We start from the raw sequence: 24,194 nt of genomic DNA on the forward strand, positions 1-24,194 counted from the left end.
CTTACTAGGGTTTAATTAGTGCATCAGTTGATGCTTTCTCAAGAAGATGCAGGTTGTGATCATTAGTTCAGTCTCAGGAAAAAGGTGAAAATATTTCCATGGCTCTCTATATATCACATTAAAGGCAGTTTTTCTTCCTCTTTCTATGTACATCAGTAGGCAGAGTGACAAAATTCAGGAATGGTTAAAACAGTCAGAACATTAACTTCTCCCATGCAGTTGCCTACACAGCTTGGAGAAAAAGTATAGGGCATCAGCAGATTAATCCTCCACTGGGACAAGAAGGAAAGAAAAATATGTTTCTGCAGCAGCACAGCTATGCTCCAGCCTTTAAATAAGACTTGTAATAAATTCAGAATACATCCCACAAAGTTTTAAGAGCTTCAATGAAATATCAGTGTCCGGCCCAAAGTAAAATTTATGAAACTTCTTTCAAACCAGCTGCCAGAGCAGGACCTTCCATTCTGTTACTACTTAAAATCAGGTTTCTTCCTACCCCAGAATAATCATACAGTTCTGGATTACATGGGCCCCAGCTTGTCACCTTCTTGTCTCACAGTCTGAAAGATGTGAGGTTACTCTTGAGGAGATCCAATAACCATAAAGGAGAACGATGAAGATTTAATAAAAAAATAAACAAGAGAAAGAAATATATATAAACACTGAATAAGTTCTGAATCTCAGGTGTCTTAAGGTGAAGCTGCAAGTTGCACTGTATTAGATGAAAATTTTCAGTAAATCCAAGGAAGCTCAAAATCTGTCAGTGGCATGAGTTGACCATGACCTTCAATCTTCCTAAATGTGACATAGGCCCAAATTCTGCAGTTTCCCAGCTCTGCCTCAGTTCTGCTTGGGTGACTCAGTTCTCCAACCTGATAAAGCCTTCTATTGCATCCTAAATGAAACAGTGTATTTTATCAGGCAAACTGGGATTTTAAATGTGTGTGTAGGTTGAGAAGCACACAGTGGTAAATTGACAACCATTTTTCCACCTTCAGCAATACAACAGAGCAGATGGGGCAAAGAAATGGTGAATTTGGGGTTGGTTTTCCGAACTAGAGGTGAAAGACTTCCATTTTAGGGTCATCTTCTCAATGGCAGTAACTGGAATACTGTAAATATTAAACACATTTGGCAACCTGACCACCACTGGTCTTGACTGCAAAATGGTAACAGCAACACCCACTTCCCAAACTGTGCTACAAATATGGGGGAGGGGTCTGTGCGGAAAAGTATTTTACAAATGCAGAGTACTATTTTTTACCTTCCTAGTCAAAGACATAGAACAGCTGCACACTGAAAAAAAGAAAAAAAAAAAAAAAAAAAGAAGAATTGGTTTAAACTCAAATACACCAGCCAAGAAATGTCTCGCCAGGAAACCACCAAGGCATTTAGCCTGTTGCTGACAGCTCATCTGAGGCAGGGCAATATCCCAAGACTACACACCCTACTTTGCTTCAAAAAAAAAAAAAAAAAAAAAAGTTTTGCAGTCTTAAGAACAAACTGGGGTGGGGTTTTTTTGTATTTTTTCCTTTGTGTATTTATGGACTTTTTAATCTTTTTTCTATAATACTCATCATTTTGTGCATCAACTGCACAAAACATCTTTTGGTGGTTGATGTTGTTGTTATTTCTACACCCTGTGGTTAAAAAAAAAAAAAGTTTACGGGGTTAACTGCAAGTCTTCAGCAGGCCTAAGAGGCACCGCAGAGCTCTGCAAACCCGCACGTGGTGTTTGCCCAGGAGAACGCGTTCGCTCGGACCCCGTGTGTTTGGGGCTTTTAAAGGTCATCCCGCGGCGTACAGCGCTGCAGAGGATGGAAAGCCCAGCGAGAGCCAAGCACCGTCCCTGGCAGGGTGTCGGGCACCGCTCTCCTGGCCGGCCCCGGGCCAGGCCCGCGGGGAGTGTGCGGAGCGATTCCCACGCACGGCTCCCACCCTGGCACGGGCACCGACGAGGCCCTGCCGGGCGAGGCGGGTCCCGGCCCGCCCTCGAGTGCCGTCTCGCCCTGTCCCCTGCGCCAGCCTCGCAGGCAGCAAATGCCGCGGCAGCCAAGGCCTCTCGCCCAGCGCCGCTCCCCCGCGCCGCGGCCCCGCCCCGTTGCGAAGGCAGCGGCGTGGCCGGTTGCTATGAGGCCGGGCAGGAGGCGCAGAACGGCGCGGCGGGGCCCGGCGCTGGCGGCGGTGTGGGTCCGGCGCTGACCCGGGCGCTGCATGGAGCTCGGCGGGAAGGCCGGCGGGGCGGAGCGGGGGCAGCTCCTCGCCGGGGGACCGCAGAACCGCGCGGGAGGGCGGCAGAGCGTCCCTGTGTATCCTTCCTCAGGCGGTCCCCGACCGCCGGGGCGGGCGTTCCTCAGGCCGGCCGAACCCTGCGAAGGGGGGCCGGGGCCGCGGTGCTGCGTGGGGCCCGTGTGGGGCCCGTGTGGGGCGGGGGCCGGGCCGGGGCGGCGGCCGGGCCGGGGCGGCGATATCCCAGCCTCCGCCCTGCCCCGCGGTCAGGGACCGCCTCAGGGGTGTCTTCAAACTAAAACTTGAACTTTGCGGGTTTTAAACGGCCGTGGGAAAGTTGACTTCTCAAGCAACTTCGGAGTTTTCTTGTTTTCCCTTTTATAGGAGATTATGTCATTAGGAATAGTGTTTTCCATCCTAACTTGTGGGTTCTTGTTTTTTGAATTTTAGTAGTAAGAACTACCGACACAAACTCTTGAGATCCGCCTGCACGGTGCTACTCAAATAATTACTGGCGTGATGCAGGGCTGATCTGGCTCTTTGGAGAGCTTTTTTTTAATGATGTTGATCAATTTCAGTGTAAACAACTAATCCTTTATGGTGTGTGGCGGGGAGCTTTAGTATTTTCCCTGTCATACCTGCATCCTTATGTTACAGGTTTAGATAACTACACAAAATGAACATAATAAAGGTGGGATTTTTCAGCTGGTGCCATCATGAAAGATAAGTGCAAAGCCTCTCCTAAAATCCTTTTAAAAATTAAAATGCAATTACATTTTTTTCTAGATGAGCATAAAGTTAGTTATGACTGTAACATACAGTTATGGGACCTACTCTATAGAAGGCCAATCATACAGGCTATTGTATCATTTAATGAGCAGTTCCATCCAGTTTCTATTGTCCTTAACACAGTCTTAGGGGTAGAGATTTAATGTTTCATTTTGAACAGGATTTACAAGAAGAACGTCGGGCATTGAAAAAGGATCAAAAAATGCATCGGAGCAAGGCAATGAAATATTTGATGGAGACAAATAGAAGAAGAAGGCAAGTAACTAGGGTTCCTTTAATGGAGGATTGTAAGAAAAAGAGAAAGCCAAAGCAAAAAGAGTCAAAACCTTGAGACAGATCAATATATCTCTACTATTTTCATGTTCACTTTGATAAATAGCTCACTGCTTTGGCCTAGAGGAATCTAAGCTGAAAAGTTTCACCAATCCAGTTTCTTGCCATAGGACAAATAAAATAAAAATAGCAATATTCGGATTTACTCTCTAATTTTTGGAAACTCACTGTAGTCACATCTCATATAAACTAAAGGTAAGTAGCACTTTCATCCTGTGGTTCTGATCTGCATTTCTGGTGTTCTGGGTTTTATTAGCTTCCATGAAGGTATGAAAAATGCACTCAGCTGTACAGTGTGGGCCAGCAGAAGGCAATTGTTGCCTTCTGAAGTGTGTGTTTTTCTGTCTGCATGGCATAACAGCTGCACAGCCTTCCCTTCATGCTGAGGCTTTGTGCTCCCACTTCCCAGTAAACACAAAGCAACATTTTTCTTGTACAGGATTATACTTATAATAAACTTATTTTGTACTGACATTTTAAACAGAGCTTTACATAGTCTGTCTTCTGCATACATGAGAGTGCAAAGCCATGAAATGTTCTGTGGCAAATGGATTAAGTAAATTATGCACTGAAATGTCTCAGTGAAGTGCTGTGTGTAGTGTCATGGGCATAGAGGTTTTTTCCCTCACACTGAGGTGGTGCTCACACATACAGAGAGCTCAGCTGTGTGTACTGCAGAGGCAGAAGGGTTCCTCCTTGCAAGCCCCCAGTCTCAGACCAGCTTCCTCTGCCTCTTGTTAACTCATTAATGTTTGTGCCCCACAGTTCCTTTATCTGATGACTTCTGTTGTACAATGTTTACTTATTGCATATGTTCATAACTCATAAGAGAGGTGGTATATATTGTTTATATTGCCATTTTAGCCTGACAGTATGTGCTATCAACTTATGTTTTGAAATAAAAAGAAAACTGGAAGAGAGATATAATCACCTGTGAATAATTAAAGACAGAGTGCGACCCACAACCTTTACGGATAATAGACTGAGTCCCAGTTGAAAAATTAAATACCTAATTTCTTTTTCTGGAACAGAACCCCTGTAATGCTACACATCTCAGATGAACACTGTTTATTGTATTACTGGTCTTGAAATATTATACTCTAATGTAAAAGCAAGTACCAGACAGCCTGCATATTTTTGACAGACTGGTGTAGTTAAAGTAATACTCATGGATACATAATATATTTCCATATGTATTTCATTGTAGCCTTAAGAACCACAGTATAAATCCAAGTTACTCAGGTAAACCACTTAAAAATTTAGGTATGCTATTCATAAAATGAAGACATTTCAATTTGTGATAATTGAGAAAGGCATAATTATTAGCACAATAAGCAGTTCAAATAGAAGTCTGTGGTTTTCTCCTAATAACTGAGAAGAAGTGACTTGTTTAATGTTAGAAAGTTAGTAAGTGCATACAATGTTATAAGCTATAACATATACAAGTAAAAATTAAGGGTCACTGCATATGTTCAGGAAAGTCATTTGAAAATAAAGTTCCTTGAATCTAAATATTTTTTCCTGACAGTTATTCAGGTAGGAATTGATTGATCAACCCTCAGGTCATGTCTCAGGTCTATATGAACCAAGTTCCATTAGCTTTCTTACATGTGTTAAGGTGTTAGATATGATGATGGTTTCTCAAGGGTAGCATGATGTTCTTAAGCTCCACATTCTCATCCAGCAGCACCCAGATTTCTCTCTGCCAAGGCTTACAGGCATGTATCAGGAGTTATTCTTGGCACTGCTAGTGTATAATTTCAAAAGAAAATTTGTATCTTCTTAATTTTTTATATGGAGAGTAGGAATGAGTACACTGTGGAGTGTGACAGTCCATTTCCTACCTCTAACCTTCACATAGAATGGTCAAGGTTGGAAGGGACCTCTTGATCTGGTTGAACACTTCCACTCAGGAAGGGCCACCTAGAGCTGGTTGCCCAGGAATCGCTTTTGAGCTTCTCCAAGAATGGAGACTCCACAGCCTCTCAGGGCAATCTGTGTCAGTGCTATCATCCTTACCTGAAAAAAAAAAGTGTTTCCTGATATTCCAAAGGAAACTTCTGTGTTTCAGTTTGGTCCTGTCAGTAGGCATCACTGAAGACAGCCTGGCTCTCTCCTCTTTGCACCTTCCTTCCAGGTATTTATAGACATTAAGAAGATTCCTTTGAGCCTTCTCTTCTCCAGGCTGAACAGTCCCAAATCTTTCAGCCTTCCTAGAGAGATTCTCCAGTCCCTTCATCATCTCTATGGCCCTTCATTGAACTGTCTCCCATCTGTCCATGTCTGTCTTGTACTGACGAGACCAGAGCTGTGCACAGTCCTTCAGCTGTGGCCTCACTAGTGCTGAGCAGAGGGGAAGGATCACTTTCCTCTACATGCTGGCTAGGCTTTGCCTAGTGCAGTTCAGGATACCACTGGCCTTCTTGACAGCAAAGTTGGTCCTTTCTGTCAAGTAACAAGTGCTACATCATGAGAGGAAATGGCCTCAAATTGCATGAGGGGAGGTTTAGATTGGATACTAGAAAATTTTCTTCATGAAGATGATTGTCAAGCATTGGAAAAGGCTGCCCATTGGAGTGGTTGCATGTGGTATACTTCAAGATGTGGTTTAGTGGTGGACTCCGCCATGCTGGGCTTGTTGTTGGAGTTGATGACCCTAGAGGTCTTTTCTAACCCAAATGATTCTGTGTTTCTATGTTTAATGAAGATGTTAAAGAGGATTTGGCCCAGTACTGACTGCTAGGGTTCACCACTATGTCCTGGCCTCCATGAGGACTTTGTGGCACTGATCAGCGCCCTTGGGGCCTGACCATTCAGAACATTTACATTCCACCTCACTCTCTGCTCATTCAGCCTGTACAGCAGCATCTCGTTTATGATGATCATAGGGGAAGACAGTAGCGGAGCCTTAGTAAAGGCCAAATAGACAATATCTACAGCTCTCCTCTCATCTACAGGACTGTCATTTCTTTGCAGAATTTTATGAAGTTGATCAAGCCTAACCAAATTTTGTGTCAACCTTAAGTTTATAAATTTTCTACTAAAAAAAAATAAAAGCAGTGAATTCCCTTTAGGATGAAGCACTAGTGAAGATACAGAAGAGTTTCTGCTCTGTCTTTAATCTTGTGTCATTTAGGTTCATTCTCTTCATGTTGTTTTGTGGAGGAAAACTTTTCTGTGGGTTTTAATTTGTGGGTTTTTTCAGGGACCAACAGCAGGCCTCCTTTAAACAAGGTTATACTAAAGTACTTTATAAGCTAATGAGAACTGCATATGCAAGGTTGTTGCAGATTGAGGTCTTCTGTTTTCAACCTTTTCTATATGTACTTGTAATAAAATTTTCCCTGACAGTCTACTGTTGATTTGTTGTCAATGCTTCTAAAATGCAGCACCTTCAGCTTTAAAAATACTCATCTTCTACAAGCTGTACACAGTTAATTGGTTTAGCAGTAAAAGACAAAAGCATAACTTGCTCAGAAAGAGCAAGGATAGCTTTGGAAATAAAAGTCTCAGTAACTTAAATCTCAGATCTTTTTCAATCCCCCTGATGTCATCTGTTTCTTTGCATCTCTTTTACTGACCAAGCTCCTTAGCTTTGTGTTAACAACAGTACTTCAACACAGCAAAAAAACACAGCCTACAGTTTTTACAAGTTGCCTGAGTATTAAGAAAGCAATTTCTTTATTGTCTCACTGATACATGAAGTTGCAATCTCAAGATCAGATTAAGAATCAAGTATTCTCTGGGGCAGTAGCTGGCAGATATTTTGTTTAAATAACAGTATTCTGGAAATAAGAGCTACTGACTAAGCACATACTTAATGCAAATGAATAGGATATCATATTTTATGTTTCTATAACACACTGCTTTCTAAATACCAGCTGTCAGTTTTGCTGGGGACTATAGACTTCGTGCTGTTACTGCTCAGTGCAAAATGTGTTTCCCATTTTACTGTGATGTTATTGTCTGCAGGTAGCTGGTTCATTCTGAAAATGCAATTGTGTGTGTGTATTTTGAAATAAACCTTACAGTCAGTTATCTTGGTTTGTTTTGAAATACCTTTAAAAAGCTAATCTGTCTGTTGAAACTGGGGAAGGAAATCTGTATCCGTTTCCAATCTATTCCCAATCTATTGTTCTTTCCATAATACTTTGTTTTCAACATATGCACAAGCTTTGTGCTCCACCTACTGGCTGATTAACATTGATTATTTCATAAAAGCTCTTTAAATCATTCACCAGTTTTGTTGATAGAAAATGAAAAGCAGAGTATGGCCCGAAATATGAGAACAATGTCAGCACTTGGTAAACAGAGAGGGCAGGGTTTTAAGAATTTTGTATTTCTTTCTGCATCAGAATGGAACTGTGAAAAGTAGGTGTTCACTGTAACCACTGTGATGTGGACTTGAAATGCAGTATTGCTATTTCTGATAATCGGCGACAGGATTGTGCTGAATTTGCAAGGCCTTGAAACAGATGCTTGCCAAACTTGCTCTCTGAACTTTTCTTGACCTGGCAGCAGCTTTGTTTTGCTTGGTTTAGCTGTAACAGCAATTTCTCTAAAAGACCAGGTGTCTGTGGCTAATTTTGCCTTTGTTTATCTTTTTATTGTAGTTTTATATAAATAGCAGTAAGAAGCAGTTGTTCTGTGGAGAGGATGAGACATTTATGACTATAAAATCATGAAGTAGTATAGAGAAATGCAGGCCTGGTATGGTAGCAGAGGTTTTGAAAACTGGAGGTGCAGAATGTGGCATGGAGGAGTACAGGCAGGGAATGGTAAGATGGCACACAGGCTTGGCACTGGAGGCCCCATGGCTATATTCACCAATAGTCAGCTAAAGAAGTGCAGAACTAGATCTGACAAACCTGGCTTTAGAGGTAATAAAGAGAAGAAAATAATTGTATGTGACATACATAGAAGGCACCATGTATGGAATATTTGGAGGTACTGTGGAGCTACAGATTGATGGTGATAGAGCAGAGGTGTAAAAGTGTATTAGCAAATATAAAAATTACTCCAAGTGGATCCTAAGGTGAGGGAGAAGAAAGCATTTACATGAAAATCCTGTTGTTCCTGGTGAAGGAACTCCAGATGCTGCCAGTTCACCTTAACATTCCAGCACAACCAGAATGAAACTACAAACCTTGGGATGCAAAACAGCAATGCAAGAATGAGCATCAGGAAAGTGGATAGAAACTCAATGTGTGAATAACAGTTTAAACTGGTATATCACTATTACTGAGCCTTTTTCTGTATAGAAGTATTCTAACAGTATTATTATTTTTCATTAACAATTCTGGATTAATGAGAATTGGACTCTTTAAAATTTGAATTATGCTAAGAAAAAAACATGCTTGACTATATAAGGTGTGCTTGGGTGTTGCCTATGAACAAGACTTGGAATGTGACAACTGGTACCTAGTGCAGGCAGCCCACCAGTGGATCTCTGGGGCATATTGCAGGACAGCCCTCTGTGAGCCCATACAGTATTATAGGGGTTAGTCCTTCTGAAGCTCTTGCAGCAATTTCAGGCTGTCTTTTTGTATTCAGCATATGATAATCAAAGAAGATGAAGAAATAGATTTAATATGTGTTCCTGGTCTTGGGAAGTGTCTTAGATTAAAAATGTTGATTTTTGGGCAATGTCCACAGATCTTTTTAAGGATATATGATTGCTTCCTGTTTGCCCATGAAGGGAATTTTGAATGTGACACTGTATTCTAGCCTTTTCTTCATCCTACTGTTGTCATTGACCATACAAATATCTCCCTAACTCAATTTTAAAATTACTGTGCACTGGTTTGCAACATGATGTGGCAATGGAAGAGTAATATATCAACTCAGTATCAAAACATTCATTTCATAGCACTCCATACACACTGTATAGATTCCTTTTTAGTTATCATTTTCATCCAATGCAGTAGTAAGCATTTAGTCCACCCACCTGGGAATGTAGCATCTATCACTTCACTGTGAAGAGAATTTAACAAAATTATCCAGGAAATAGTTGTACCATCTAGTCATACTGTTTTTAACATAAAAATGCCTTCCTCATAATGTCTGTATATGTGAGACAGCTAAGTATTTTAAGTTTTGTATTCCAAATTCTCCATAAATATTTTGGCAGCCATTTCAAAAATTGCTGCACCACTGGGTTGTTTATAGTAGACAGAAAAATTAGGTTAAAAAAACACCATTCAGGAAATTCTTCTGCTAGCTATCCATCTTAAAGCCATACTCTTTTGCCAATGTTACATCTGTGATATTAACCTAAGCTGGTGACTTAAGGAGAATGCATGAACAAACATTTGCTTTAAATGTTTTTCTGTAAGATGTAAATGTGCTTTTTTAAAATTATTTATTTTACATAATGATAATGATCCTGGGTGTTACAATTTACATTCTGCAAGGTCAAGAAATTAATAAGGCTTCCCCAAATAACTTTAAGGTATTTTCTTATTTTGAAGTAAGATCCTTTTTTCTCCTTCTTGTCTTAATCCAAACCAAATATTGATAATGATGAACTGTGCTGAAAAAGACCTCTTGCATCAGCATTTGGACTGTTTCATTCCCAAGCATATGAAACAACAGTCCTTTTATAATATTCATTATTAGGAATGTGGAAGAGTGTAGCTAAGCCATATTCAAAATAGTCTGAAAAAAATACTCTGTCAGAATTGACTTTTTTCTTTTTTGGAGTTATACGATGGAATTACTCCAGGTATAAAATTGTAGAATTTCCCACATGTCTGAATTTAACAACTACAGTTCAACTAAAGGCCTTGATCAGCTTCTAGAGATATTAAAGGGCCTGAAGAAGAATGCGTCTAAAGTACTTATGAGGATAAGCAAGTCTGTTTCCTCTCCTGTGAATTTCATTTAGTCAAGATAAAATTGCATATTTCTGTATTAGATTTTATGGTGATTAAAATTCAGGAATACTGAAAGTGGACCATGAACTCTAGTTCTACTTTTCAGTTCTAACTTTTTTGACAGCTATGTATATATGAATTTTCAAAATAGTGAAAGTTCTTTGTCTCTCTCTCTGCTACGCTTTGGCTTCCAAGTGGATTAAAGTGAATATTCCTGTATAAGTGTGTACTTGGGAATTAGTTGGCAGTTTTTCTATTTTTTTTTACTATTGTGTAATTACAGCCTTTAAGCTTTCTAAAATAAAAAATACCTATTTCAAATAATTTTTGTGTTTGTTTTCACAGGAGATCAGTCATCACATTGAAGGGATACTAGAGAGGGATACTGATTATTTCAGTTTGAACTTTTTCCCTGAAAAGCAATGGGAATAATAATTAAAATAGCTTGAGTTAAGGAAGAGCTCTGTGAAGTAGCAGCATTGCTCCATTAAGCAGGAAGAGTCATGAAGTAACTGCTAGTGATTGGAGTTATGGGAAGGTATCTTATTGTGTTGAGAGAAACAAAGAACTTGGCTAAACTTTGCACTAATGCTGGCTAGAGAGGGACCCTACTTAGTGTACTAGTGACCTGTTAAATCACATTTCTAATACACAGATGGGAAGCTCCCAGGTGTAGTGATCTTTGCATGGCAGGCTTTGGAAGTTTCATGGGAAGACCATTACTTTTACAGTATTACTGTTTAAAAATAGAATGTTTCCAGGGATGGGGCATCTACAACCATCTCTGGGTTACCTGCTCCAGTGGTTCACCACCCTCACTGTAAAAAAAATTTCTTCCTTATACCTGTCTGAATCTACCCTCTTTTAGTTTAAAACCATTAAATATGACTTGCCTACATAGGCACTGTGCCAATAAATATTCTGGGTATATTTCACTCAGGGAAATAATTTGTCAGTAAAAATTGATTATTCTGTCAGCAGGAGAAAAGATTCTACATAGCTTCATGAAGCTCATGCCTGCTGAAGGAGACTTTTGTGGTGATGGTTGTTTTTGACTAGAGTCTGCTTTGCTTTCCAATCAGTGAGAGGACCCATTTAATGTGTTTTTAATAATAACAGATTCTGTCAAATATAGTTTTGTGTTACTGTTTTATCCCATTTTGTGCTGCTAAACTGATTGTCTTTCAGGAAGCTTCTTAACAACTACAACTTACTCTTGCATATTTATAGATAAAAGCTGTAGTTCCTTTGTGTTATTTTGAAATAACAACTTCTAAACTGTTTTTATTTCCCCAACAGCTTATGAAAAGCACACACAGAACATTTGCAGTTAACCTTTCTACTGATCTGCTCACTATGATACACTTATGTGGTACTGTAAAAGCTGTTGTAAAAGTCACCTTGGTAACAAGAGCTGGTCAAGTCTGCATGTTAATTCACATATAAAAAATAATCAAATCCCTGGCTGAGGCTAAGAAATTAAAATGTGTTGTGACTTCTCATCACCCACTGTCCTGTTTACCTTCCAACAAACTCTAAAAATCCAGCTGTGCTGAAGTTAATAGCATTTGATTTATGAACAAACAAGCTTTTGTATTAAAATGGCAAGTTGGTAAGCAAGTTACTAGTATTTCAGCAAATGTAATTCATAAACATAGGAATTATCTACTTTTGCTTCTTATATACAGAGCCTTTGAAGAAAGACAGAAGGAAGAAGAAGCAAAAGAACAAAGATTTAGAGAACAAGTTCTGCAGCAGAGGAAAATTAAATTTCAGGAGGCAACTGCTAAGTTCCAACATGCTCATCAGTCCTTTTCTCAGCAGAAACAAACAGGTTTGTCAACTAACTGTTATTCACAATACAAGTATTTTTATATTCACAGAATCAGTGAATAGTTAAGGTTGGAAGGGACCTCTGGAGGCCATTAGTCTTTTCTGCTAGTAAACAGAACAGTTAACTTCACTCAAAGTAATTGAATTCACAAAAGCAAAACAACTGACAAGAAGCTCAGATCTGATAGATAGGACAATTGGGTAGGGGAAATAAAAACAGATTTTTTTTTTCCTAAAAACTGTATTTTGAGACATTTCACTGTATTCCAGCCACAGTAAGTACATGACCTCCTTGAGGTATTGTGGCTTCCTGGGTTTTCCCCACTTTTTTGACTGCAGTGTGCTTATTGGTTGCAGTACTGTGTTTCCACAGCTGGGTGAGAGGTGTTACAAAGCCAGTTACTAGGATAGTGTAATGATCCCCTCTTTGAACCTTTGGATATAAAATATTCCAAAATGTGCATTTTGTTTGTGATTAAGTAAATGCAGTCCTAGCATATATTATTATGGTACATAACTTTCTTTTTCTTGAATTAGTCCACTTTCTAAGCTGTTCTCTTACTGGGAAGCAATGATCACTTCAACTCAGTTCCTGCTTTCTTGGAATCAGTGCAGATTGGCAGGAGTTTGTAGCAGCATTGGCCAAGTCTGATTTCCCGTCAACTTTCCAGTGTTCAAATGCTTAAGATATGGTCTATTACTTAGGTATTCTTTAACAGATTTACTCTCCCAACTGCAGTTGTGCCAGCTGTGAGGTAATGTCTCTGACTTCAAGATCAAATGTCAGATTAAAATAACAAAATAGAACAGTACTGGTTTAAGGCTTCTTCATAGCTCTACTGACAGCCCAGACTGTGTAGCAATAGAAGGAATCACAGTTTTTTCTCTTGGTTTTCCTTTATAGAAATTCTGCCTCTGCTACTCTCTATCCTACTTCTACTCACTTGAAAGTGGCAACACATTGTGCCTGTCTGGACTTTTTCTTTCCCCACTGGTTCAATTATTAAGTTACAATTTGGCCTCTGTAAAATATCTGCAAGCCATAACTTTGGCTTAGTGCATGAGTGGAATAATCATGATGTAAAAACAAAGTTAGATTTTTTTAACCTTGTATTTTTTCAATAGTGCAGTTTAAAAGCAAATAGCAAAACTGTTGAATACATATGTGACTGTAACCCTTAAATAGACTGGGATTTTGTTTCAGAGGAACTCAAAGTGCTCTTGCATGTCTAATAATGCTAAACTACTGTGTTTATTGTAACTGTCTGGATTTAGGCTTCCAAACTTCAGCAACTTAACCAAACCATTTATGGTAAAATATTCCAAATTTAAAAAACTCTTTCCCCATTGTGTGTTTTTAGCTCTGATCCCTCCAGTCCAGACTAAAGCAGCTTTTCAGTTAGAAGAAGCTCTTGAACAAATTAAAGGATCAGTTTTAACACCAGGACAGTGCTTGCAAAACATAAACAAAATCAACTTCAGGTAAGCAGTCCTGTTTATTCTGATGATGAAAGGAAGTAAATTTCTTACTGTATTCAATAAAGAGCAGACAATCACCTTTAAGAAATTGTAGGGCATTTCTCTAGTGGCAAAGAGAGCACTTCTGTGAACTTTTCCAGTGAAACATTGTGCAATTTCATTGAGTTGTTTGTGTCCAGTTGGTAAGACAGCAGAGGAGATGACACAAACCTTTCCCCCTCAGTCAAATTCTGGGAACAGTCAAGACTAACCCAATCTCCAGTCAGTTATGAGCCCAACTCAGATTGCCACGGTTATCAAATTATTTGCTGTTCTCAGAATCATTCTGTCTAGGTGATTTTTTATCCAGATTTTTCTCCTTTTGACATTCAAGGATACACTAGTTTATATGTTCACCCAAGGATCTTCTTTACAGCTATCATTCCTTTATATTTCTCATTCTTTATGTGAAGCAAGAGTGAACTGGTAAAAATTTGACCTGAAATTTCATTTTATATCACATAAAATTTTATTTGCATACTTTTTCTAAGATACCTTGACTTATAACAGAATGTTCCTTCATATATACTTTATTTATCTGCTGTATTTCCTACTAGTTCCTGATTATCTCTTTCCCAACCTCTCATTTCTTTAACATTTCAGCTCAGGGGGTTATTTTTGTTGTAGCTGCTTTTATTATTCCTTTCTGTATTTCAGTTATTTTCTGCATGATATAAATTGTACAGATGTTCAGAACAGAAATAAATTCTGCCTGAAAGGGGTCTCCCTACTGTTGGGCTTCAATGTGCTCTTCAGTGTGACATTGATACTCAACTTGTTTACATATCTCTGCTCTGATTAACACATTTTCAGGTGATAAACTGGTCATTTGAGAAAATATTTTATAACTCATATGTCGTAGCCATCTTTTTGTGAAAATCCTTTCTTAGGATTTTTTTTCCCTTCTGAGAAGTGGAGGCCTCAGAAACAAAATGTAAACAATGGTTATCTGCTGCTGTGGAATGCAACAGGTGGATTTTTGATTGGCTCATCTTGGATGTTTATAATTAATGGCCAATCAAGGCCGAGCTATCTCAGACAGAGTCCGAGAGAGCTTTTTTTTGTTATTATTCTTTTCTATTCTATTCTTAGCTAGCCTTCTGAGATGAACCTTTTCCTTCTATTTCTTTTTAGTATAGTTATAATGTAGTATATTTATCATAAAATAAAAAATCAAGCCTTCTGAACATGGAGTCAACATTTTCATCTCTTCCCTCATCCAAGAACCCCTGTGACCACTGTCAAACTCATAGAGCTTAACACTCACGCTATTTTCTAGGCAACATTTATCGGAAGATTGCAGCAACAAAACCAAAGAAGCAAACAAGAAATCTACCTGTTAAATCTAAGTTTCATTTATGCAAAAACGTAGATGTTTTTGAATCCTATCTCAGATTTGCTGATCATTTGTCTCATTTCACTCATAAACTTGATTAAGGACAGCATCTCACTGCCTTAATAATTTCTTTCCTTATTTTTCAAGTTTTTTCAAGCTGCTTCTTGTGCAACACATTGCACAAACCACTTACCATTTCTTAGAGTGCTGTCATTCCATTTTTATCTACATAATATAAAAGACTCATTATTCTTTAATAATGGTAGTGTGTTCTTTTTCTGGCTTTCATTTTCTTAACCTATTTTCCTAAGGAAATTATATTTATATGTTCATATTATTTTACAGTTTGTTTTCCCCTAGTAACCAATTTGAGAGAAAGCTAAGAATCTTGAGGTTAATTATATTTCTGCAAGTTTGAAATTAGAAATTTCTCAAGGAAAAAAAATTAAAATAAGTGACCCCAGCATCTGAAAAGTTTAAAATTAGAGCCCACTATGACCTATGGGAAGGTCGCAAGACAGCTAGTACAGATAAAACAGAAGAGCATTTTGAGACAGTTCTGAACAGTGAAGGTTCTTTAAAAGTCACCAGTTCTGAGCTGTAAAGCTTTAAAAATTTCTTAGAATCGCTTTAATTGGATATTTTGGGATGGGTGATAACTAACTCATATGAAGTAGTAGATACCTTTCTGTATTTCTGTTGCTTCTGACAATTTTATAAATGCTGAAGCCAAAAATCTTGTGTCATCTTTGAATTAACCCTTCCTCAGAAAGAGAATGCCTAGAATTAATTGACAGTGCCGTCTTAGAGGAAGAAATGAATACTGTATTAAGTATGAAAGATAAATATAGCTTCAGACCCAAGTGAATATCTGAATTTTACAAGATTCTAGGATTCATAATGTCTTTCTTTTAAAAGGTGTAAAAAAATAAATTAAGCAATGGAGACATATTGACTCCTCTTGGAGAAAGCAAAAGTCCTGAAACACCTAATAAGTGTATTCCATGCTGCAGTAGAGCCATTTTTCTTCTAGTAGGGTTTAGTTATTGAATGCTAAAGCAAAGATTTTGGAGAACTCATCAGCCAACAGACACAGGGATGTTTGTACATTAGGTGTGCAACTGGCATGCTGCTCTTTTTACAGGATATATTTCCCTATTGGTGTTTAAAATTGCTATATTTGATAAAGTTGAGTCTTGGGATATAAACTTTAATATGACAAATCAAAAATGGTCTGTAGAAAAGTTGGAATGTTGAAACTTTTGTCAATATAAATGGTCCAAGCATGTAGAAATTTTTATAAATTTGAATGGTCTAAGCACTCAAATAAAGAAGGTTTTGTGTGTCCACCAACAAACCACATTTTTGGGGGCCAGGTGTCAGTCAGTCTGGTCCACAATAACAAAAAAGATGTGGGATAGGGAGAATATCTGCCATTCAAAAGAAAACAGCATGTACTTTTCTAAGTTCAGTAAATAAATACGTGAATTTGTTCTCCCTTTTTGCTGTCAGCCATCTCATCAGAAATAATAAATTCCCTTTCACATTCTCCTTAGGTCACTGCAATTGAGCCAATGTTTTTTGTAGTCTTGTATAAAATCTCCTGAAAAATAACAATAATCTCAAGTGTTTGAAAGCTTTCATTTTCCATTGCCCGAAAATTATAAGTGTTGTGATAAATATGAAATAATAAAGGTCTTATTAGATTATTTACCCACTTGAAACAGATCCAGTAAAAAGAAAAGAGACAATTTTAGGTGCAGGAAGAGAAGGCTCAGAAGAAAAATCTTAAGCTGAAGAAATAGATAGAAATGAAGGAAAGAGGTTATTGAATTTCTGTACATATGTGAAACATATATCTTCAACTAAGTGTTGGTCAGAGGGCCCAACTACACTAGGTACTCTAAAGATTTTTTTTTGTCAGGCAGCAAATACCAATCCTGTAGCACACCACGATACTGATGTTACACATCATTGGTAGATTTGGGCCCTATGGATACTAGAAAACCTTCTGGCTCTTTGAAGTAAGGGAATACCTGACAGCATCAATATAATACGCTCTGCATAAGCCAACTTTATGGAAAAATAAAGCCCATTTTCCTGTTCCGTTTTTTCTTTTGTTAAAAAAAAAAAACCTCAATTTTTTTTTTGTTTGGTTTCTGTAAATTACCAAACTGTTGGCTGACATTTTCCATATTAATGTATCTTGAAGCAGTCACCCAACAACCCAATCAGAAAATTCTATTTATTAATAAACATGAGAGAAGTTTTAAAATGGAAAGTGTTGGACACATTCAGATAGTACTAACAGCATTTGTCAGGCTTTTCATCATTTATTGATGTTGTATACTTTTGGTAAGGAACATATTTAAAAATGTACAGTTGATGCATAGAAATAAGCCAGAGTAATAATTTGCTTGTTTGTACCAAGATCCACAGATGAGACGTCATGCTCATCAGCATGCAGAAGTGATTCTTTCCGTCAGAAGCAGAATTCAGCAACCTTTGGCTGTGATGAAACAATACAGGAGAGCAGTAGAACAGACGTGGACAGTCGCCAACTTCTCTTCCAGAAAAATCTGAAAGAAATGCAGCAGCTCCTTGAAAAACAGCATCTCAACAACTTGGAGGTATGATATTTTCATTTTCATGTGATTCATTGCAAGATGGTTTTAAGCGTGACAGAAAGTTTCTTAAATGTGAAAAAAAGAAAGTTCTGTTCAGCTGTCTTTATCAATTAGACAATACAGGTGGGCAGACTGTACTAAGCCTTATCAATAGATTATTTTTAGTAAAATTATACATGTTTTCCAGAAGGAAGCCAGAGATCTTTAAAAATACTTGTAAGAATGTTTTCACAAATTCATCCAAGGTATCTGTTTTGCTGTCCTTTTTTCCCTGTTAATGAGAGATTTGTATGTCAGATTTCTTGTATCTAACATTGGTAGCCATTAGTCAATCACAGCACTCTTGTGATCTTGTGATTTAAGTCTCTAAACTTAAATTGATTGTTTTCAGTGCACACCCAAGTTTCTGCTGTGCTGACTGTGACAGCACAAAATGCTATAGCAATATTATGATGGCATGTGAAATGTCGGGGGATTTTTTTTTTTGTTAGGTTGGTTTTTTTCCCAGTGTGTGGTGGTATGTTAAAGATATCTTCAAGTCTCTTGAGTTCCTTTTTTATCATCTTTGGAATAGCTGCAGGTGTTCCAGTAATGAGCTTTTTCTGCCTAAACTAATTTTTAGACTGAAAATAAGTTTAAAAAGTCACCTTAGAAACAGTGAAAATCAAGAACTGAGCTCTAGGGTAATTTTTAGTTGTGCACCTTTAAGTGTGATTTTATGGCTCAGTGTTGTCTTTGATTTTGGAAATACTGTCTTCAAAATTACATTTTCTTGAAAAAAAGAGGGCATAGTTTGGGGCTCACTCTTTTATTTCTAGAATATCTATTGGTGTCCAGAGTTGTGGTGTCTGAAATGACCTGGACTCCATGAAGCCCGTCCCTCTATTTTGGTCATGGCTGGAGGCATGGAATCATTGGTGGCCATAGAGCAAGGGCTTTTCCTTTTAATACAAGTGTATAGATAACTAGTGAAAGACTTTAAAGTGTTCAGATATGGTTTGACATTGATGTTTCTAGGAGCATTAATCTCTGCCTTTGTATCTACTTTGTTCTGATGGTTATGCATGAAAATCTTGAGCAGCTGATGGCTAACACAGAAAATCTCACTCAAATGAAGTGAGGTTCAAAAAAGTTGAATGGAGAGAAAGTATAGCTTGTACAGGCAGTGTCTTTCCTATTTCTGAGCATAAAAGAAGGAAGAGAAAGTGACAATTTATAGAAGAAAGCTGATAAAACTGAATTCTAGATAACCACTTTAAAAAAATAGAAAAAATATTAGCTTTTTTTAATAATATCACATTTGCATTTCACTGGTAGAGAGTTTGTAAATCTCTCCCTAAATGATGATGGTGAATTTGGCAGTAGCTACATTAGAACATCTTAGAATTAGAAAACAAAACACGTTCTCTTTGAGAAAAATATATAAAAATATTATTCTAAATGTATTTTAAGACATTATAATGGAGTGTTTTATCGAACAGAATATCACTTTCTAATTGAATTCTAGGGGAAAGCTATGAGTCATGCATAATTTTTTACTTTTGGTTTTTTCTAAATGTTATCATCAACTTTGGACAGTGCGTATAATATAGGAATTTGTGTTTACAAATTAATGTATTTTTGAAAATATCTGCAAAAAATGTTGCATTTTTTCCAGAAGGTATTTTTCTGCTACCACTAGGGGTTGCTCAGCTTCTTTCCTCTGATGAATAGTTTCAAAATGTAAATATTTATACTTCAGACATTTGGACTTGCTTTCTTGAAATTGCATGCTTTAGACTGATTAGAAAAATAGTCAAGAAAGCTATTGACCATGTTCTGAGTTTTGGAAGTTTAATACTTGGATTGTGCTGATGGCTGGCATGCCTGTGCATTGTGACATCCTGTATTGTGAAATAGTATTTATAATTCTCTTACTAATAAAATTTATAATTTATAATGATTTAGAATACTCTTACTGAAACCAATAGACTTCAGTGGTCTTGATACTACCTGTTGTCCAAAGTAATTTCTGAAATTAAAGTATTTCACTGTGCACATGCTTTGCAACCTAGCCATCCATTGAGATCCTTTGACCTCTCTTTGTTTCTGTTTTTACAGGCCCAACAGGATTATAAAGATTCCTAAAATTCTTTACTTTCCTACAGGGCAATAAAGTTCTATGTGAACCTTTACCAGTAGATTTGTTGTGTTGCCTGATTTCCATCTCTAAATATTTGTACAGATTCATTGGTAAGCCAAGGGTTTTAGTGGTTTCTACCGTTTTCCAAAATTATTTTGTGTTAAGTACTGAGAGCAGTTGATTTTATTTTGTGCAATAGTTTCATCCAAGCCACTACATCAAATTACTTTTTTATGTTCATGAATATGTTCCATTTTGAAGAATTTAATATTGCTAACTTCATTCACAAATAAAGGTTTTGTCTCTCCATCCTTTCCTGGTTTTATTGCATGCATAAATAAATCCTTTAAGGTGGAGCTAGTACCATGGTCTTTAGCTAAAAGTGCATGCAGCTTTTAACCAAATGACATTAGTCCCAAGGTGCTCGACATTTTTTAGAACTGTTAATTCCTTATGTTGAAATTTTCCATTTCTGGTACCTACCTTGGACTGAATAATTTAGAAAATTTCCACTAAGTGGCTCAAATGAGACAAGGAAGAGTATTTTTCAGGTACTTTTTGTCTTTTTATTTTTGTCACCTCTTCAATTTCATGGCCATGCAACATTATTTTGATCAGTACAATATTTCTAGGCTCTACCAGAAAAAAATTTGCATTATGCCTGAATTAGACTGGTACCATTACATTTTATGTCTATAGTTTCACCTTTTAAACAAAATACTTGGAAGTAAGAGCTAATTCAAGACAAAATAGGTGTAGATTATCACATGGAGATTGTATGTTCCTATTCCCTCTCTTATATGACCATAATTAGGTTACTCAAGTGGTATCTGTGAAATCTGAATTTAGATCCCTTTCAGGCTGATTTGAAGCAGTATTTTTACCTTGGTTCGCTGTTTATTCTGAGAATATTGTGCAGCCATTGAAGTACTCAGTACCCCTCTTTCTATGGATACCATTCCCCTTGGAAGAAAATAATTCAGTATTTATTGAAATAGGAATGGAACACCGGTATCATTTCTCAGAAATTGCAACACAAAATATATTATGTCTAATACAGGAAAAAATTGTATCTTACTGTGCTGTGTGTGTTTATACATGTTACATATAAAATCACATAAGTGTCTGAGAAACAATGAAGAATATTTTCTAAGTGATGTTCTGCTGAATGGTCTGGACACCACCTGCCTTGCAGGAGTTCACTTGTAAAGCTGTTAGCTGTTGGTGTTGTTGTGCTTCTGAGTTTCACAGTGTCTGTGAAATGGAGATGTTTCAGGTAACTGATGGAAAAACTGTTGTATGATTGGAATGAGTTAACCAAAAGTTCCTTCTGCAAGGGGTGTTGCCAGTCTAATTCTTCAGAGCCATAGGCAAGAGCAGCATGGAAAAAAGGAGTGCTGTGTACAGAGTCTCTCCCAAGCATCAAAAACCAAAAACCGTGAGAGTGCTCAAGGCCTGTTAGTGGGAAAACAGACTCAGACAAGGATGCTTAGGATAAAATGGCATTGAAGCAGAAGTCAAACTCAATTTTGTAGAGACCATTCAACAACTTGAAATAGGTTTCTATGGTCACCTTAAATCTAGAAATGTTGGCCATTTTTTTACTTGTAAATGTGAGTGTTAACATTTTTATGTTGATCATTTAAATTATATGACAGGCCTGAGTGATTTCCTTACTTATTTTCGTCTTGGCAGGAGGAGAGGTGTTCAGTTTTCATTGGCTTTTAACCAATATTGTGACTAACAGCTATATCTTCCACATTATTTCAGTAATCCAAAATTCACATGTGCTATAAAGACAAATTGAAATGTATCTCCAGACTAAATTATTTTACCCAAATACTCCAACTTGTTTTGATTGTGTATTCCTCAAGAGTAGGTTTTGAGGTTTTAGGGGTGGTTTTTCATAAAATAACTTATTCTAAGCTTGTGCTGTATAAAATCATATGACAATCTTCATACCTGACCATCTGGAATTCATTCAACAGTGTCTTTCCTCAGTTCAAAGCCCTTCTTGAGTGGGGTAATAATGTAGGATTGAAGCCGAAATGTAGATTTTCAGTACAAAAGAGGTTATTTCAGAGTTAGACTTATACATGGATAAGGTTATGCTTATGGATACATAATTGTTTGTAATTGTCTGATTGTTACACATACAGCACAGCTCGCAAACCACAGGAACAAGGAAATTTATACTGTCCTTTAATATATACCTGCTCCTTTTTTACAAGCATATAGCTTTTTCATAAGAATTGCCATACATATTAATGTGACTTCGTTTTTGGGTTTACATTCATATACATACATATATATATATATATGTATAATATATATATATATATATATATATATATATATATATTTATAATATTTTTATAGATATGCATTAAAATATGTTTACCATACTTCATGACTGGTTTTGGAGAGATTTGTTTTACTGCAACAGAGTAAGATGTTCATAAATGTAGCTAAAAGAAAGGAACAGAGTAAAAAATACCAGTATGAAATCTTTAGTGTACTGTAGTTACAGTAAGATGTTTGCTTGCAAGAAGGGACTGGAAGATATAAAGTTTGTGCATATGGGTCTACCAGGATGCTGCATTATACTAACGCCGTATTATCAGTGGTAGTATATACTGGTGTCTCAAGGGGATATTGGAAAATCTGTTGATTTCTCATGAAGATTAAAGTATCAATCTCCAAAGTAATTTTGCCCCTTTAAAGATGGCAGAGCTGTGCTTTAGGGTTTTTTTTAAAAGATAAGACTTTTGTGAATTTTAAAGCAACACAGAATTCAGCTACTTTTTTCTATCCTAGTGTTCTGTTTATATCTTAGTATTCTAATGGTGGCCTGGGTAACCAGGAGCCAATCAATTATTTTATTATTTCTAATACTAGTTATTATAAACCTGAAGCAGCACTACTGTGACATTTAGTAGCTTGAGCTTTGCTGGACAGTTTATGCCCAATACTTGCATATCTCCATAAGGAAGTATGGGTCACCATAACTAAACTACAAAATAAAGCATCAAACTAAACACCCAAAATTCAGAAGACAAGAATAAGCAGAGAGTAACTGGGACCTCTTTCGGAAGACTAGAAGTTCTTGTAATAAACAAAGAATTTCACTGTTTCAAACAGTGGCAAGATTTTAAAAAATTAACCTTTAAATTTGGTAGGTTATTTAAGGGAAGGTAGATGCTGAAAGCTTGTACAAGTTCTTAAAAATCAAATCTGTGAAGTTCTTAGGAAGAATGTATGTCTTGAAACATATATGATTGAAAAAAGTTGAATTTGTAAAAGAGGTAACATCTAAGTCATAGAATTTTTTTCAAGATCAGTGATTATATTAATGAAGCATGCAGGGAATGTTGGAAATTACATGAAACTGCCTTATTAGGTAAATGTATTTCTAGAACAATATAAATATAAGTATTAGAAAATGCTCTTAGATATATTGTTTAGCCTTCAAGTTGCCCTGTATGGAGTCAGCTTTGTACTCAGTGATCCTTGTGGATCCCTTTCAACCTGGGATGTTCCATGATTCTAAAAGTATTTCTGTAGCTGACCTTTAGTATTTCCTTACATAAATCCACTCCTGCCCTGGTTGCTGCTGTGCAGTGAAGAACAGTGAGACCATGTTAAAAACTCTTCCATCTTTACAAAGTATACTGCTAAAAGAAAAAGCAATCCTTTTTCATTGACTAAAAAAAAGTATACTATTTTTGTAGAAAATAAGGAGCTCTGGTAGGGTTCCTCAGCTGAATGAGAGATTATTTTAAAAATTATATTCACACACTGATTCATTCAGGAACTGTGTATTGGTCAAATAGTATTAACCTATTCTTTTTTACTGATGTTATGGCTCCAGATCATTCAAATCTGTTAACTGTAATCATTAAAATGATTATTAGTTAAACACAAAAGAACTTCTAGAATTCATAGTTCATATGTATGCCCAGTATTTCTATATGACTATCTGTCTTATCATGGTTTTTAATTATGCAACCAATGTTATTGTTGTATGACAAATTTGCGGGGTAGACAACGCCTGCTCAAACTGAATTTATTAAGGGGTTAGAGACTAAAAAAGGGAACAATGCATTATGGTGGACACTGCCTCACCATTTAATCATTTAACAATTTTAATGGTATTTTTACCTACCATTATAAATTACTAGATTAGTGTGTGAGAGTTAGACACCTCGGATAGAGTACTTGAGAAACAGCACTCTGATGTTAAAGCAACAGAGAGACAAGTTCAGCTGAAAATCTGTTTCCTACACAATTATGTACATTTACCTCAGGGCTTATTCAGACTGAAAATCAGAATGAAACATTGGTATTCGGTGTACAGGACACTTTTCTTTTAAAATCTTCTGATGATATGACTTACTGATATTACCTGCATGCCCATGAAATTAGAAACAAGTTCTTTTTATACTGAGAAGTTTGAACCTGTATTTCTAGTATCCTGTGATGATATTTCAAACAAGTCCTTTCAAAAACTCATAGATTCATAGATAGGTAGT

The 24,194-nt window shown here is 37.0% G+C and overlaps 1 protein-coding gene across 3 annotated transcripts in view; it reads left to right on the forward strand.

Annotated features, from left to right (window-relative positions):
- Positions 1-2,154: 2,154 nt before the first annotated feature.
- Positions 2,155-24,194, forward strand: part of CEP126 (centrosomal protein 126) — a 38,176-nt gene continuing 16,136 nt past the window's right edge. For all 3 annotated transcript variants that reach the window (XM_066570649.1, XM_066570665.1, XM_066570657.1), the window contains exons 1-5: positions 2,155-2,309; positions 3,148-3,273; positions 11,915-12,060; positions 13,421-13,541; positions 17,345-17,543. In XM_066570649.1, coding sequence (XP_066426746.1) covers positions 2,215-2,309; positions 3,148-3,273; positions 11,915-12,060; positions 13,421-13,541; positions 17,345-17,543 — 687 coding nt within the window. In that variant the 5' untranslated portion in view covers positions 2,155-2,214. The remainder of the gene's footprint in view (positions 2,310-3,147; positions 3,274-11,914; positions 12,061-13,420; positions 13,542-17,344; positions 17,544-24,194) is intronic.

Source organism: Molothrus aeneus, chromosome 2 (genome assembly GCF_037042795.1).
Source record: "Molothrus aeneus isolate 106 chromosome 2, BPBGC_Maene_1.0, whole genome shotgun sequence".
Classification (NCBI taxonomy): domain Eukaryota; kingdom Metazoa; phylum Chordata; class Aves; order Passeriformes; family Icteridae; genus Molothrus; species Molothrus aeneus.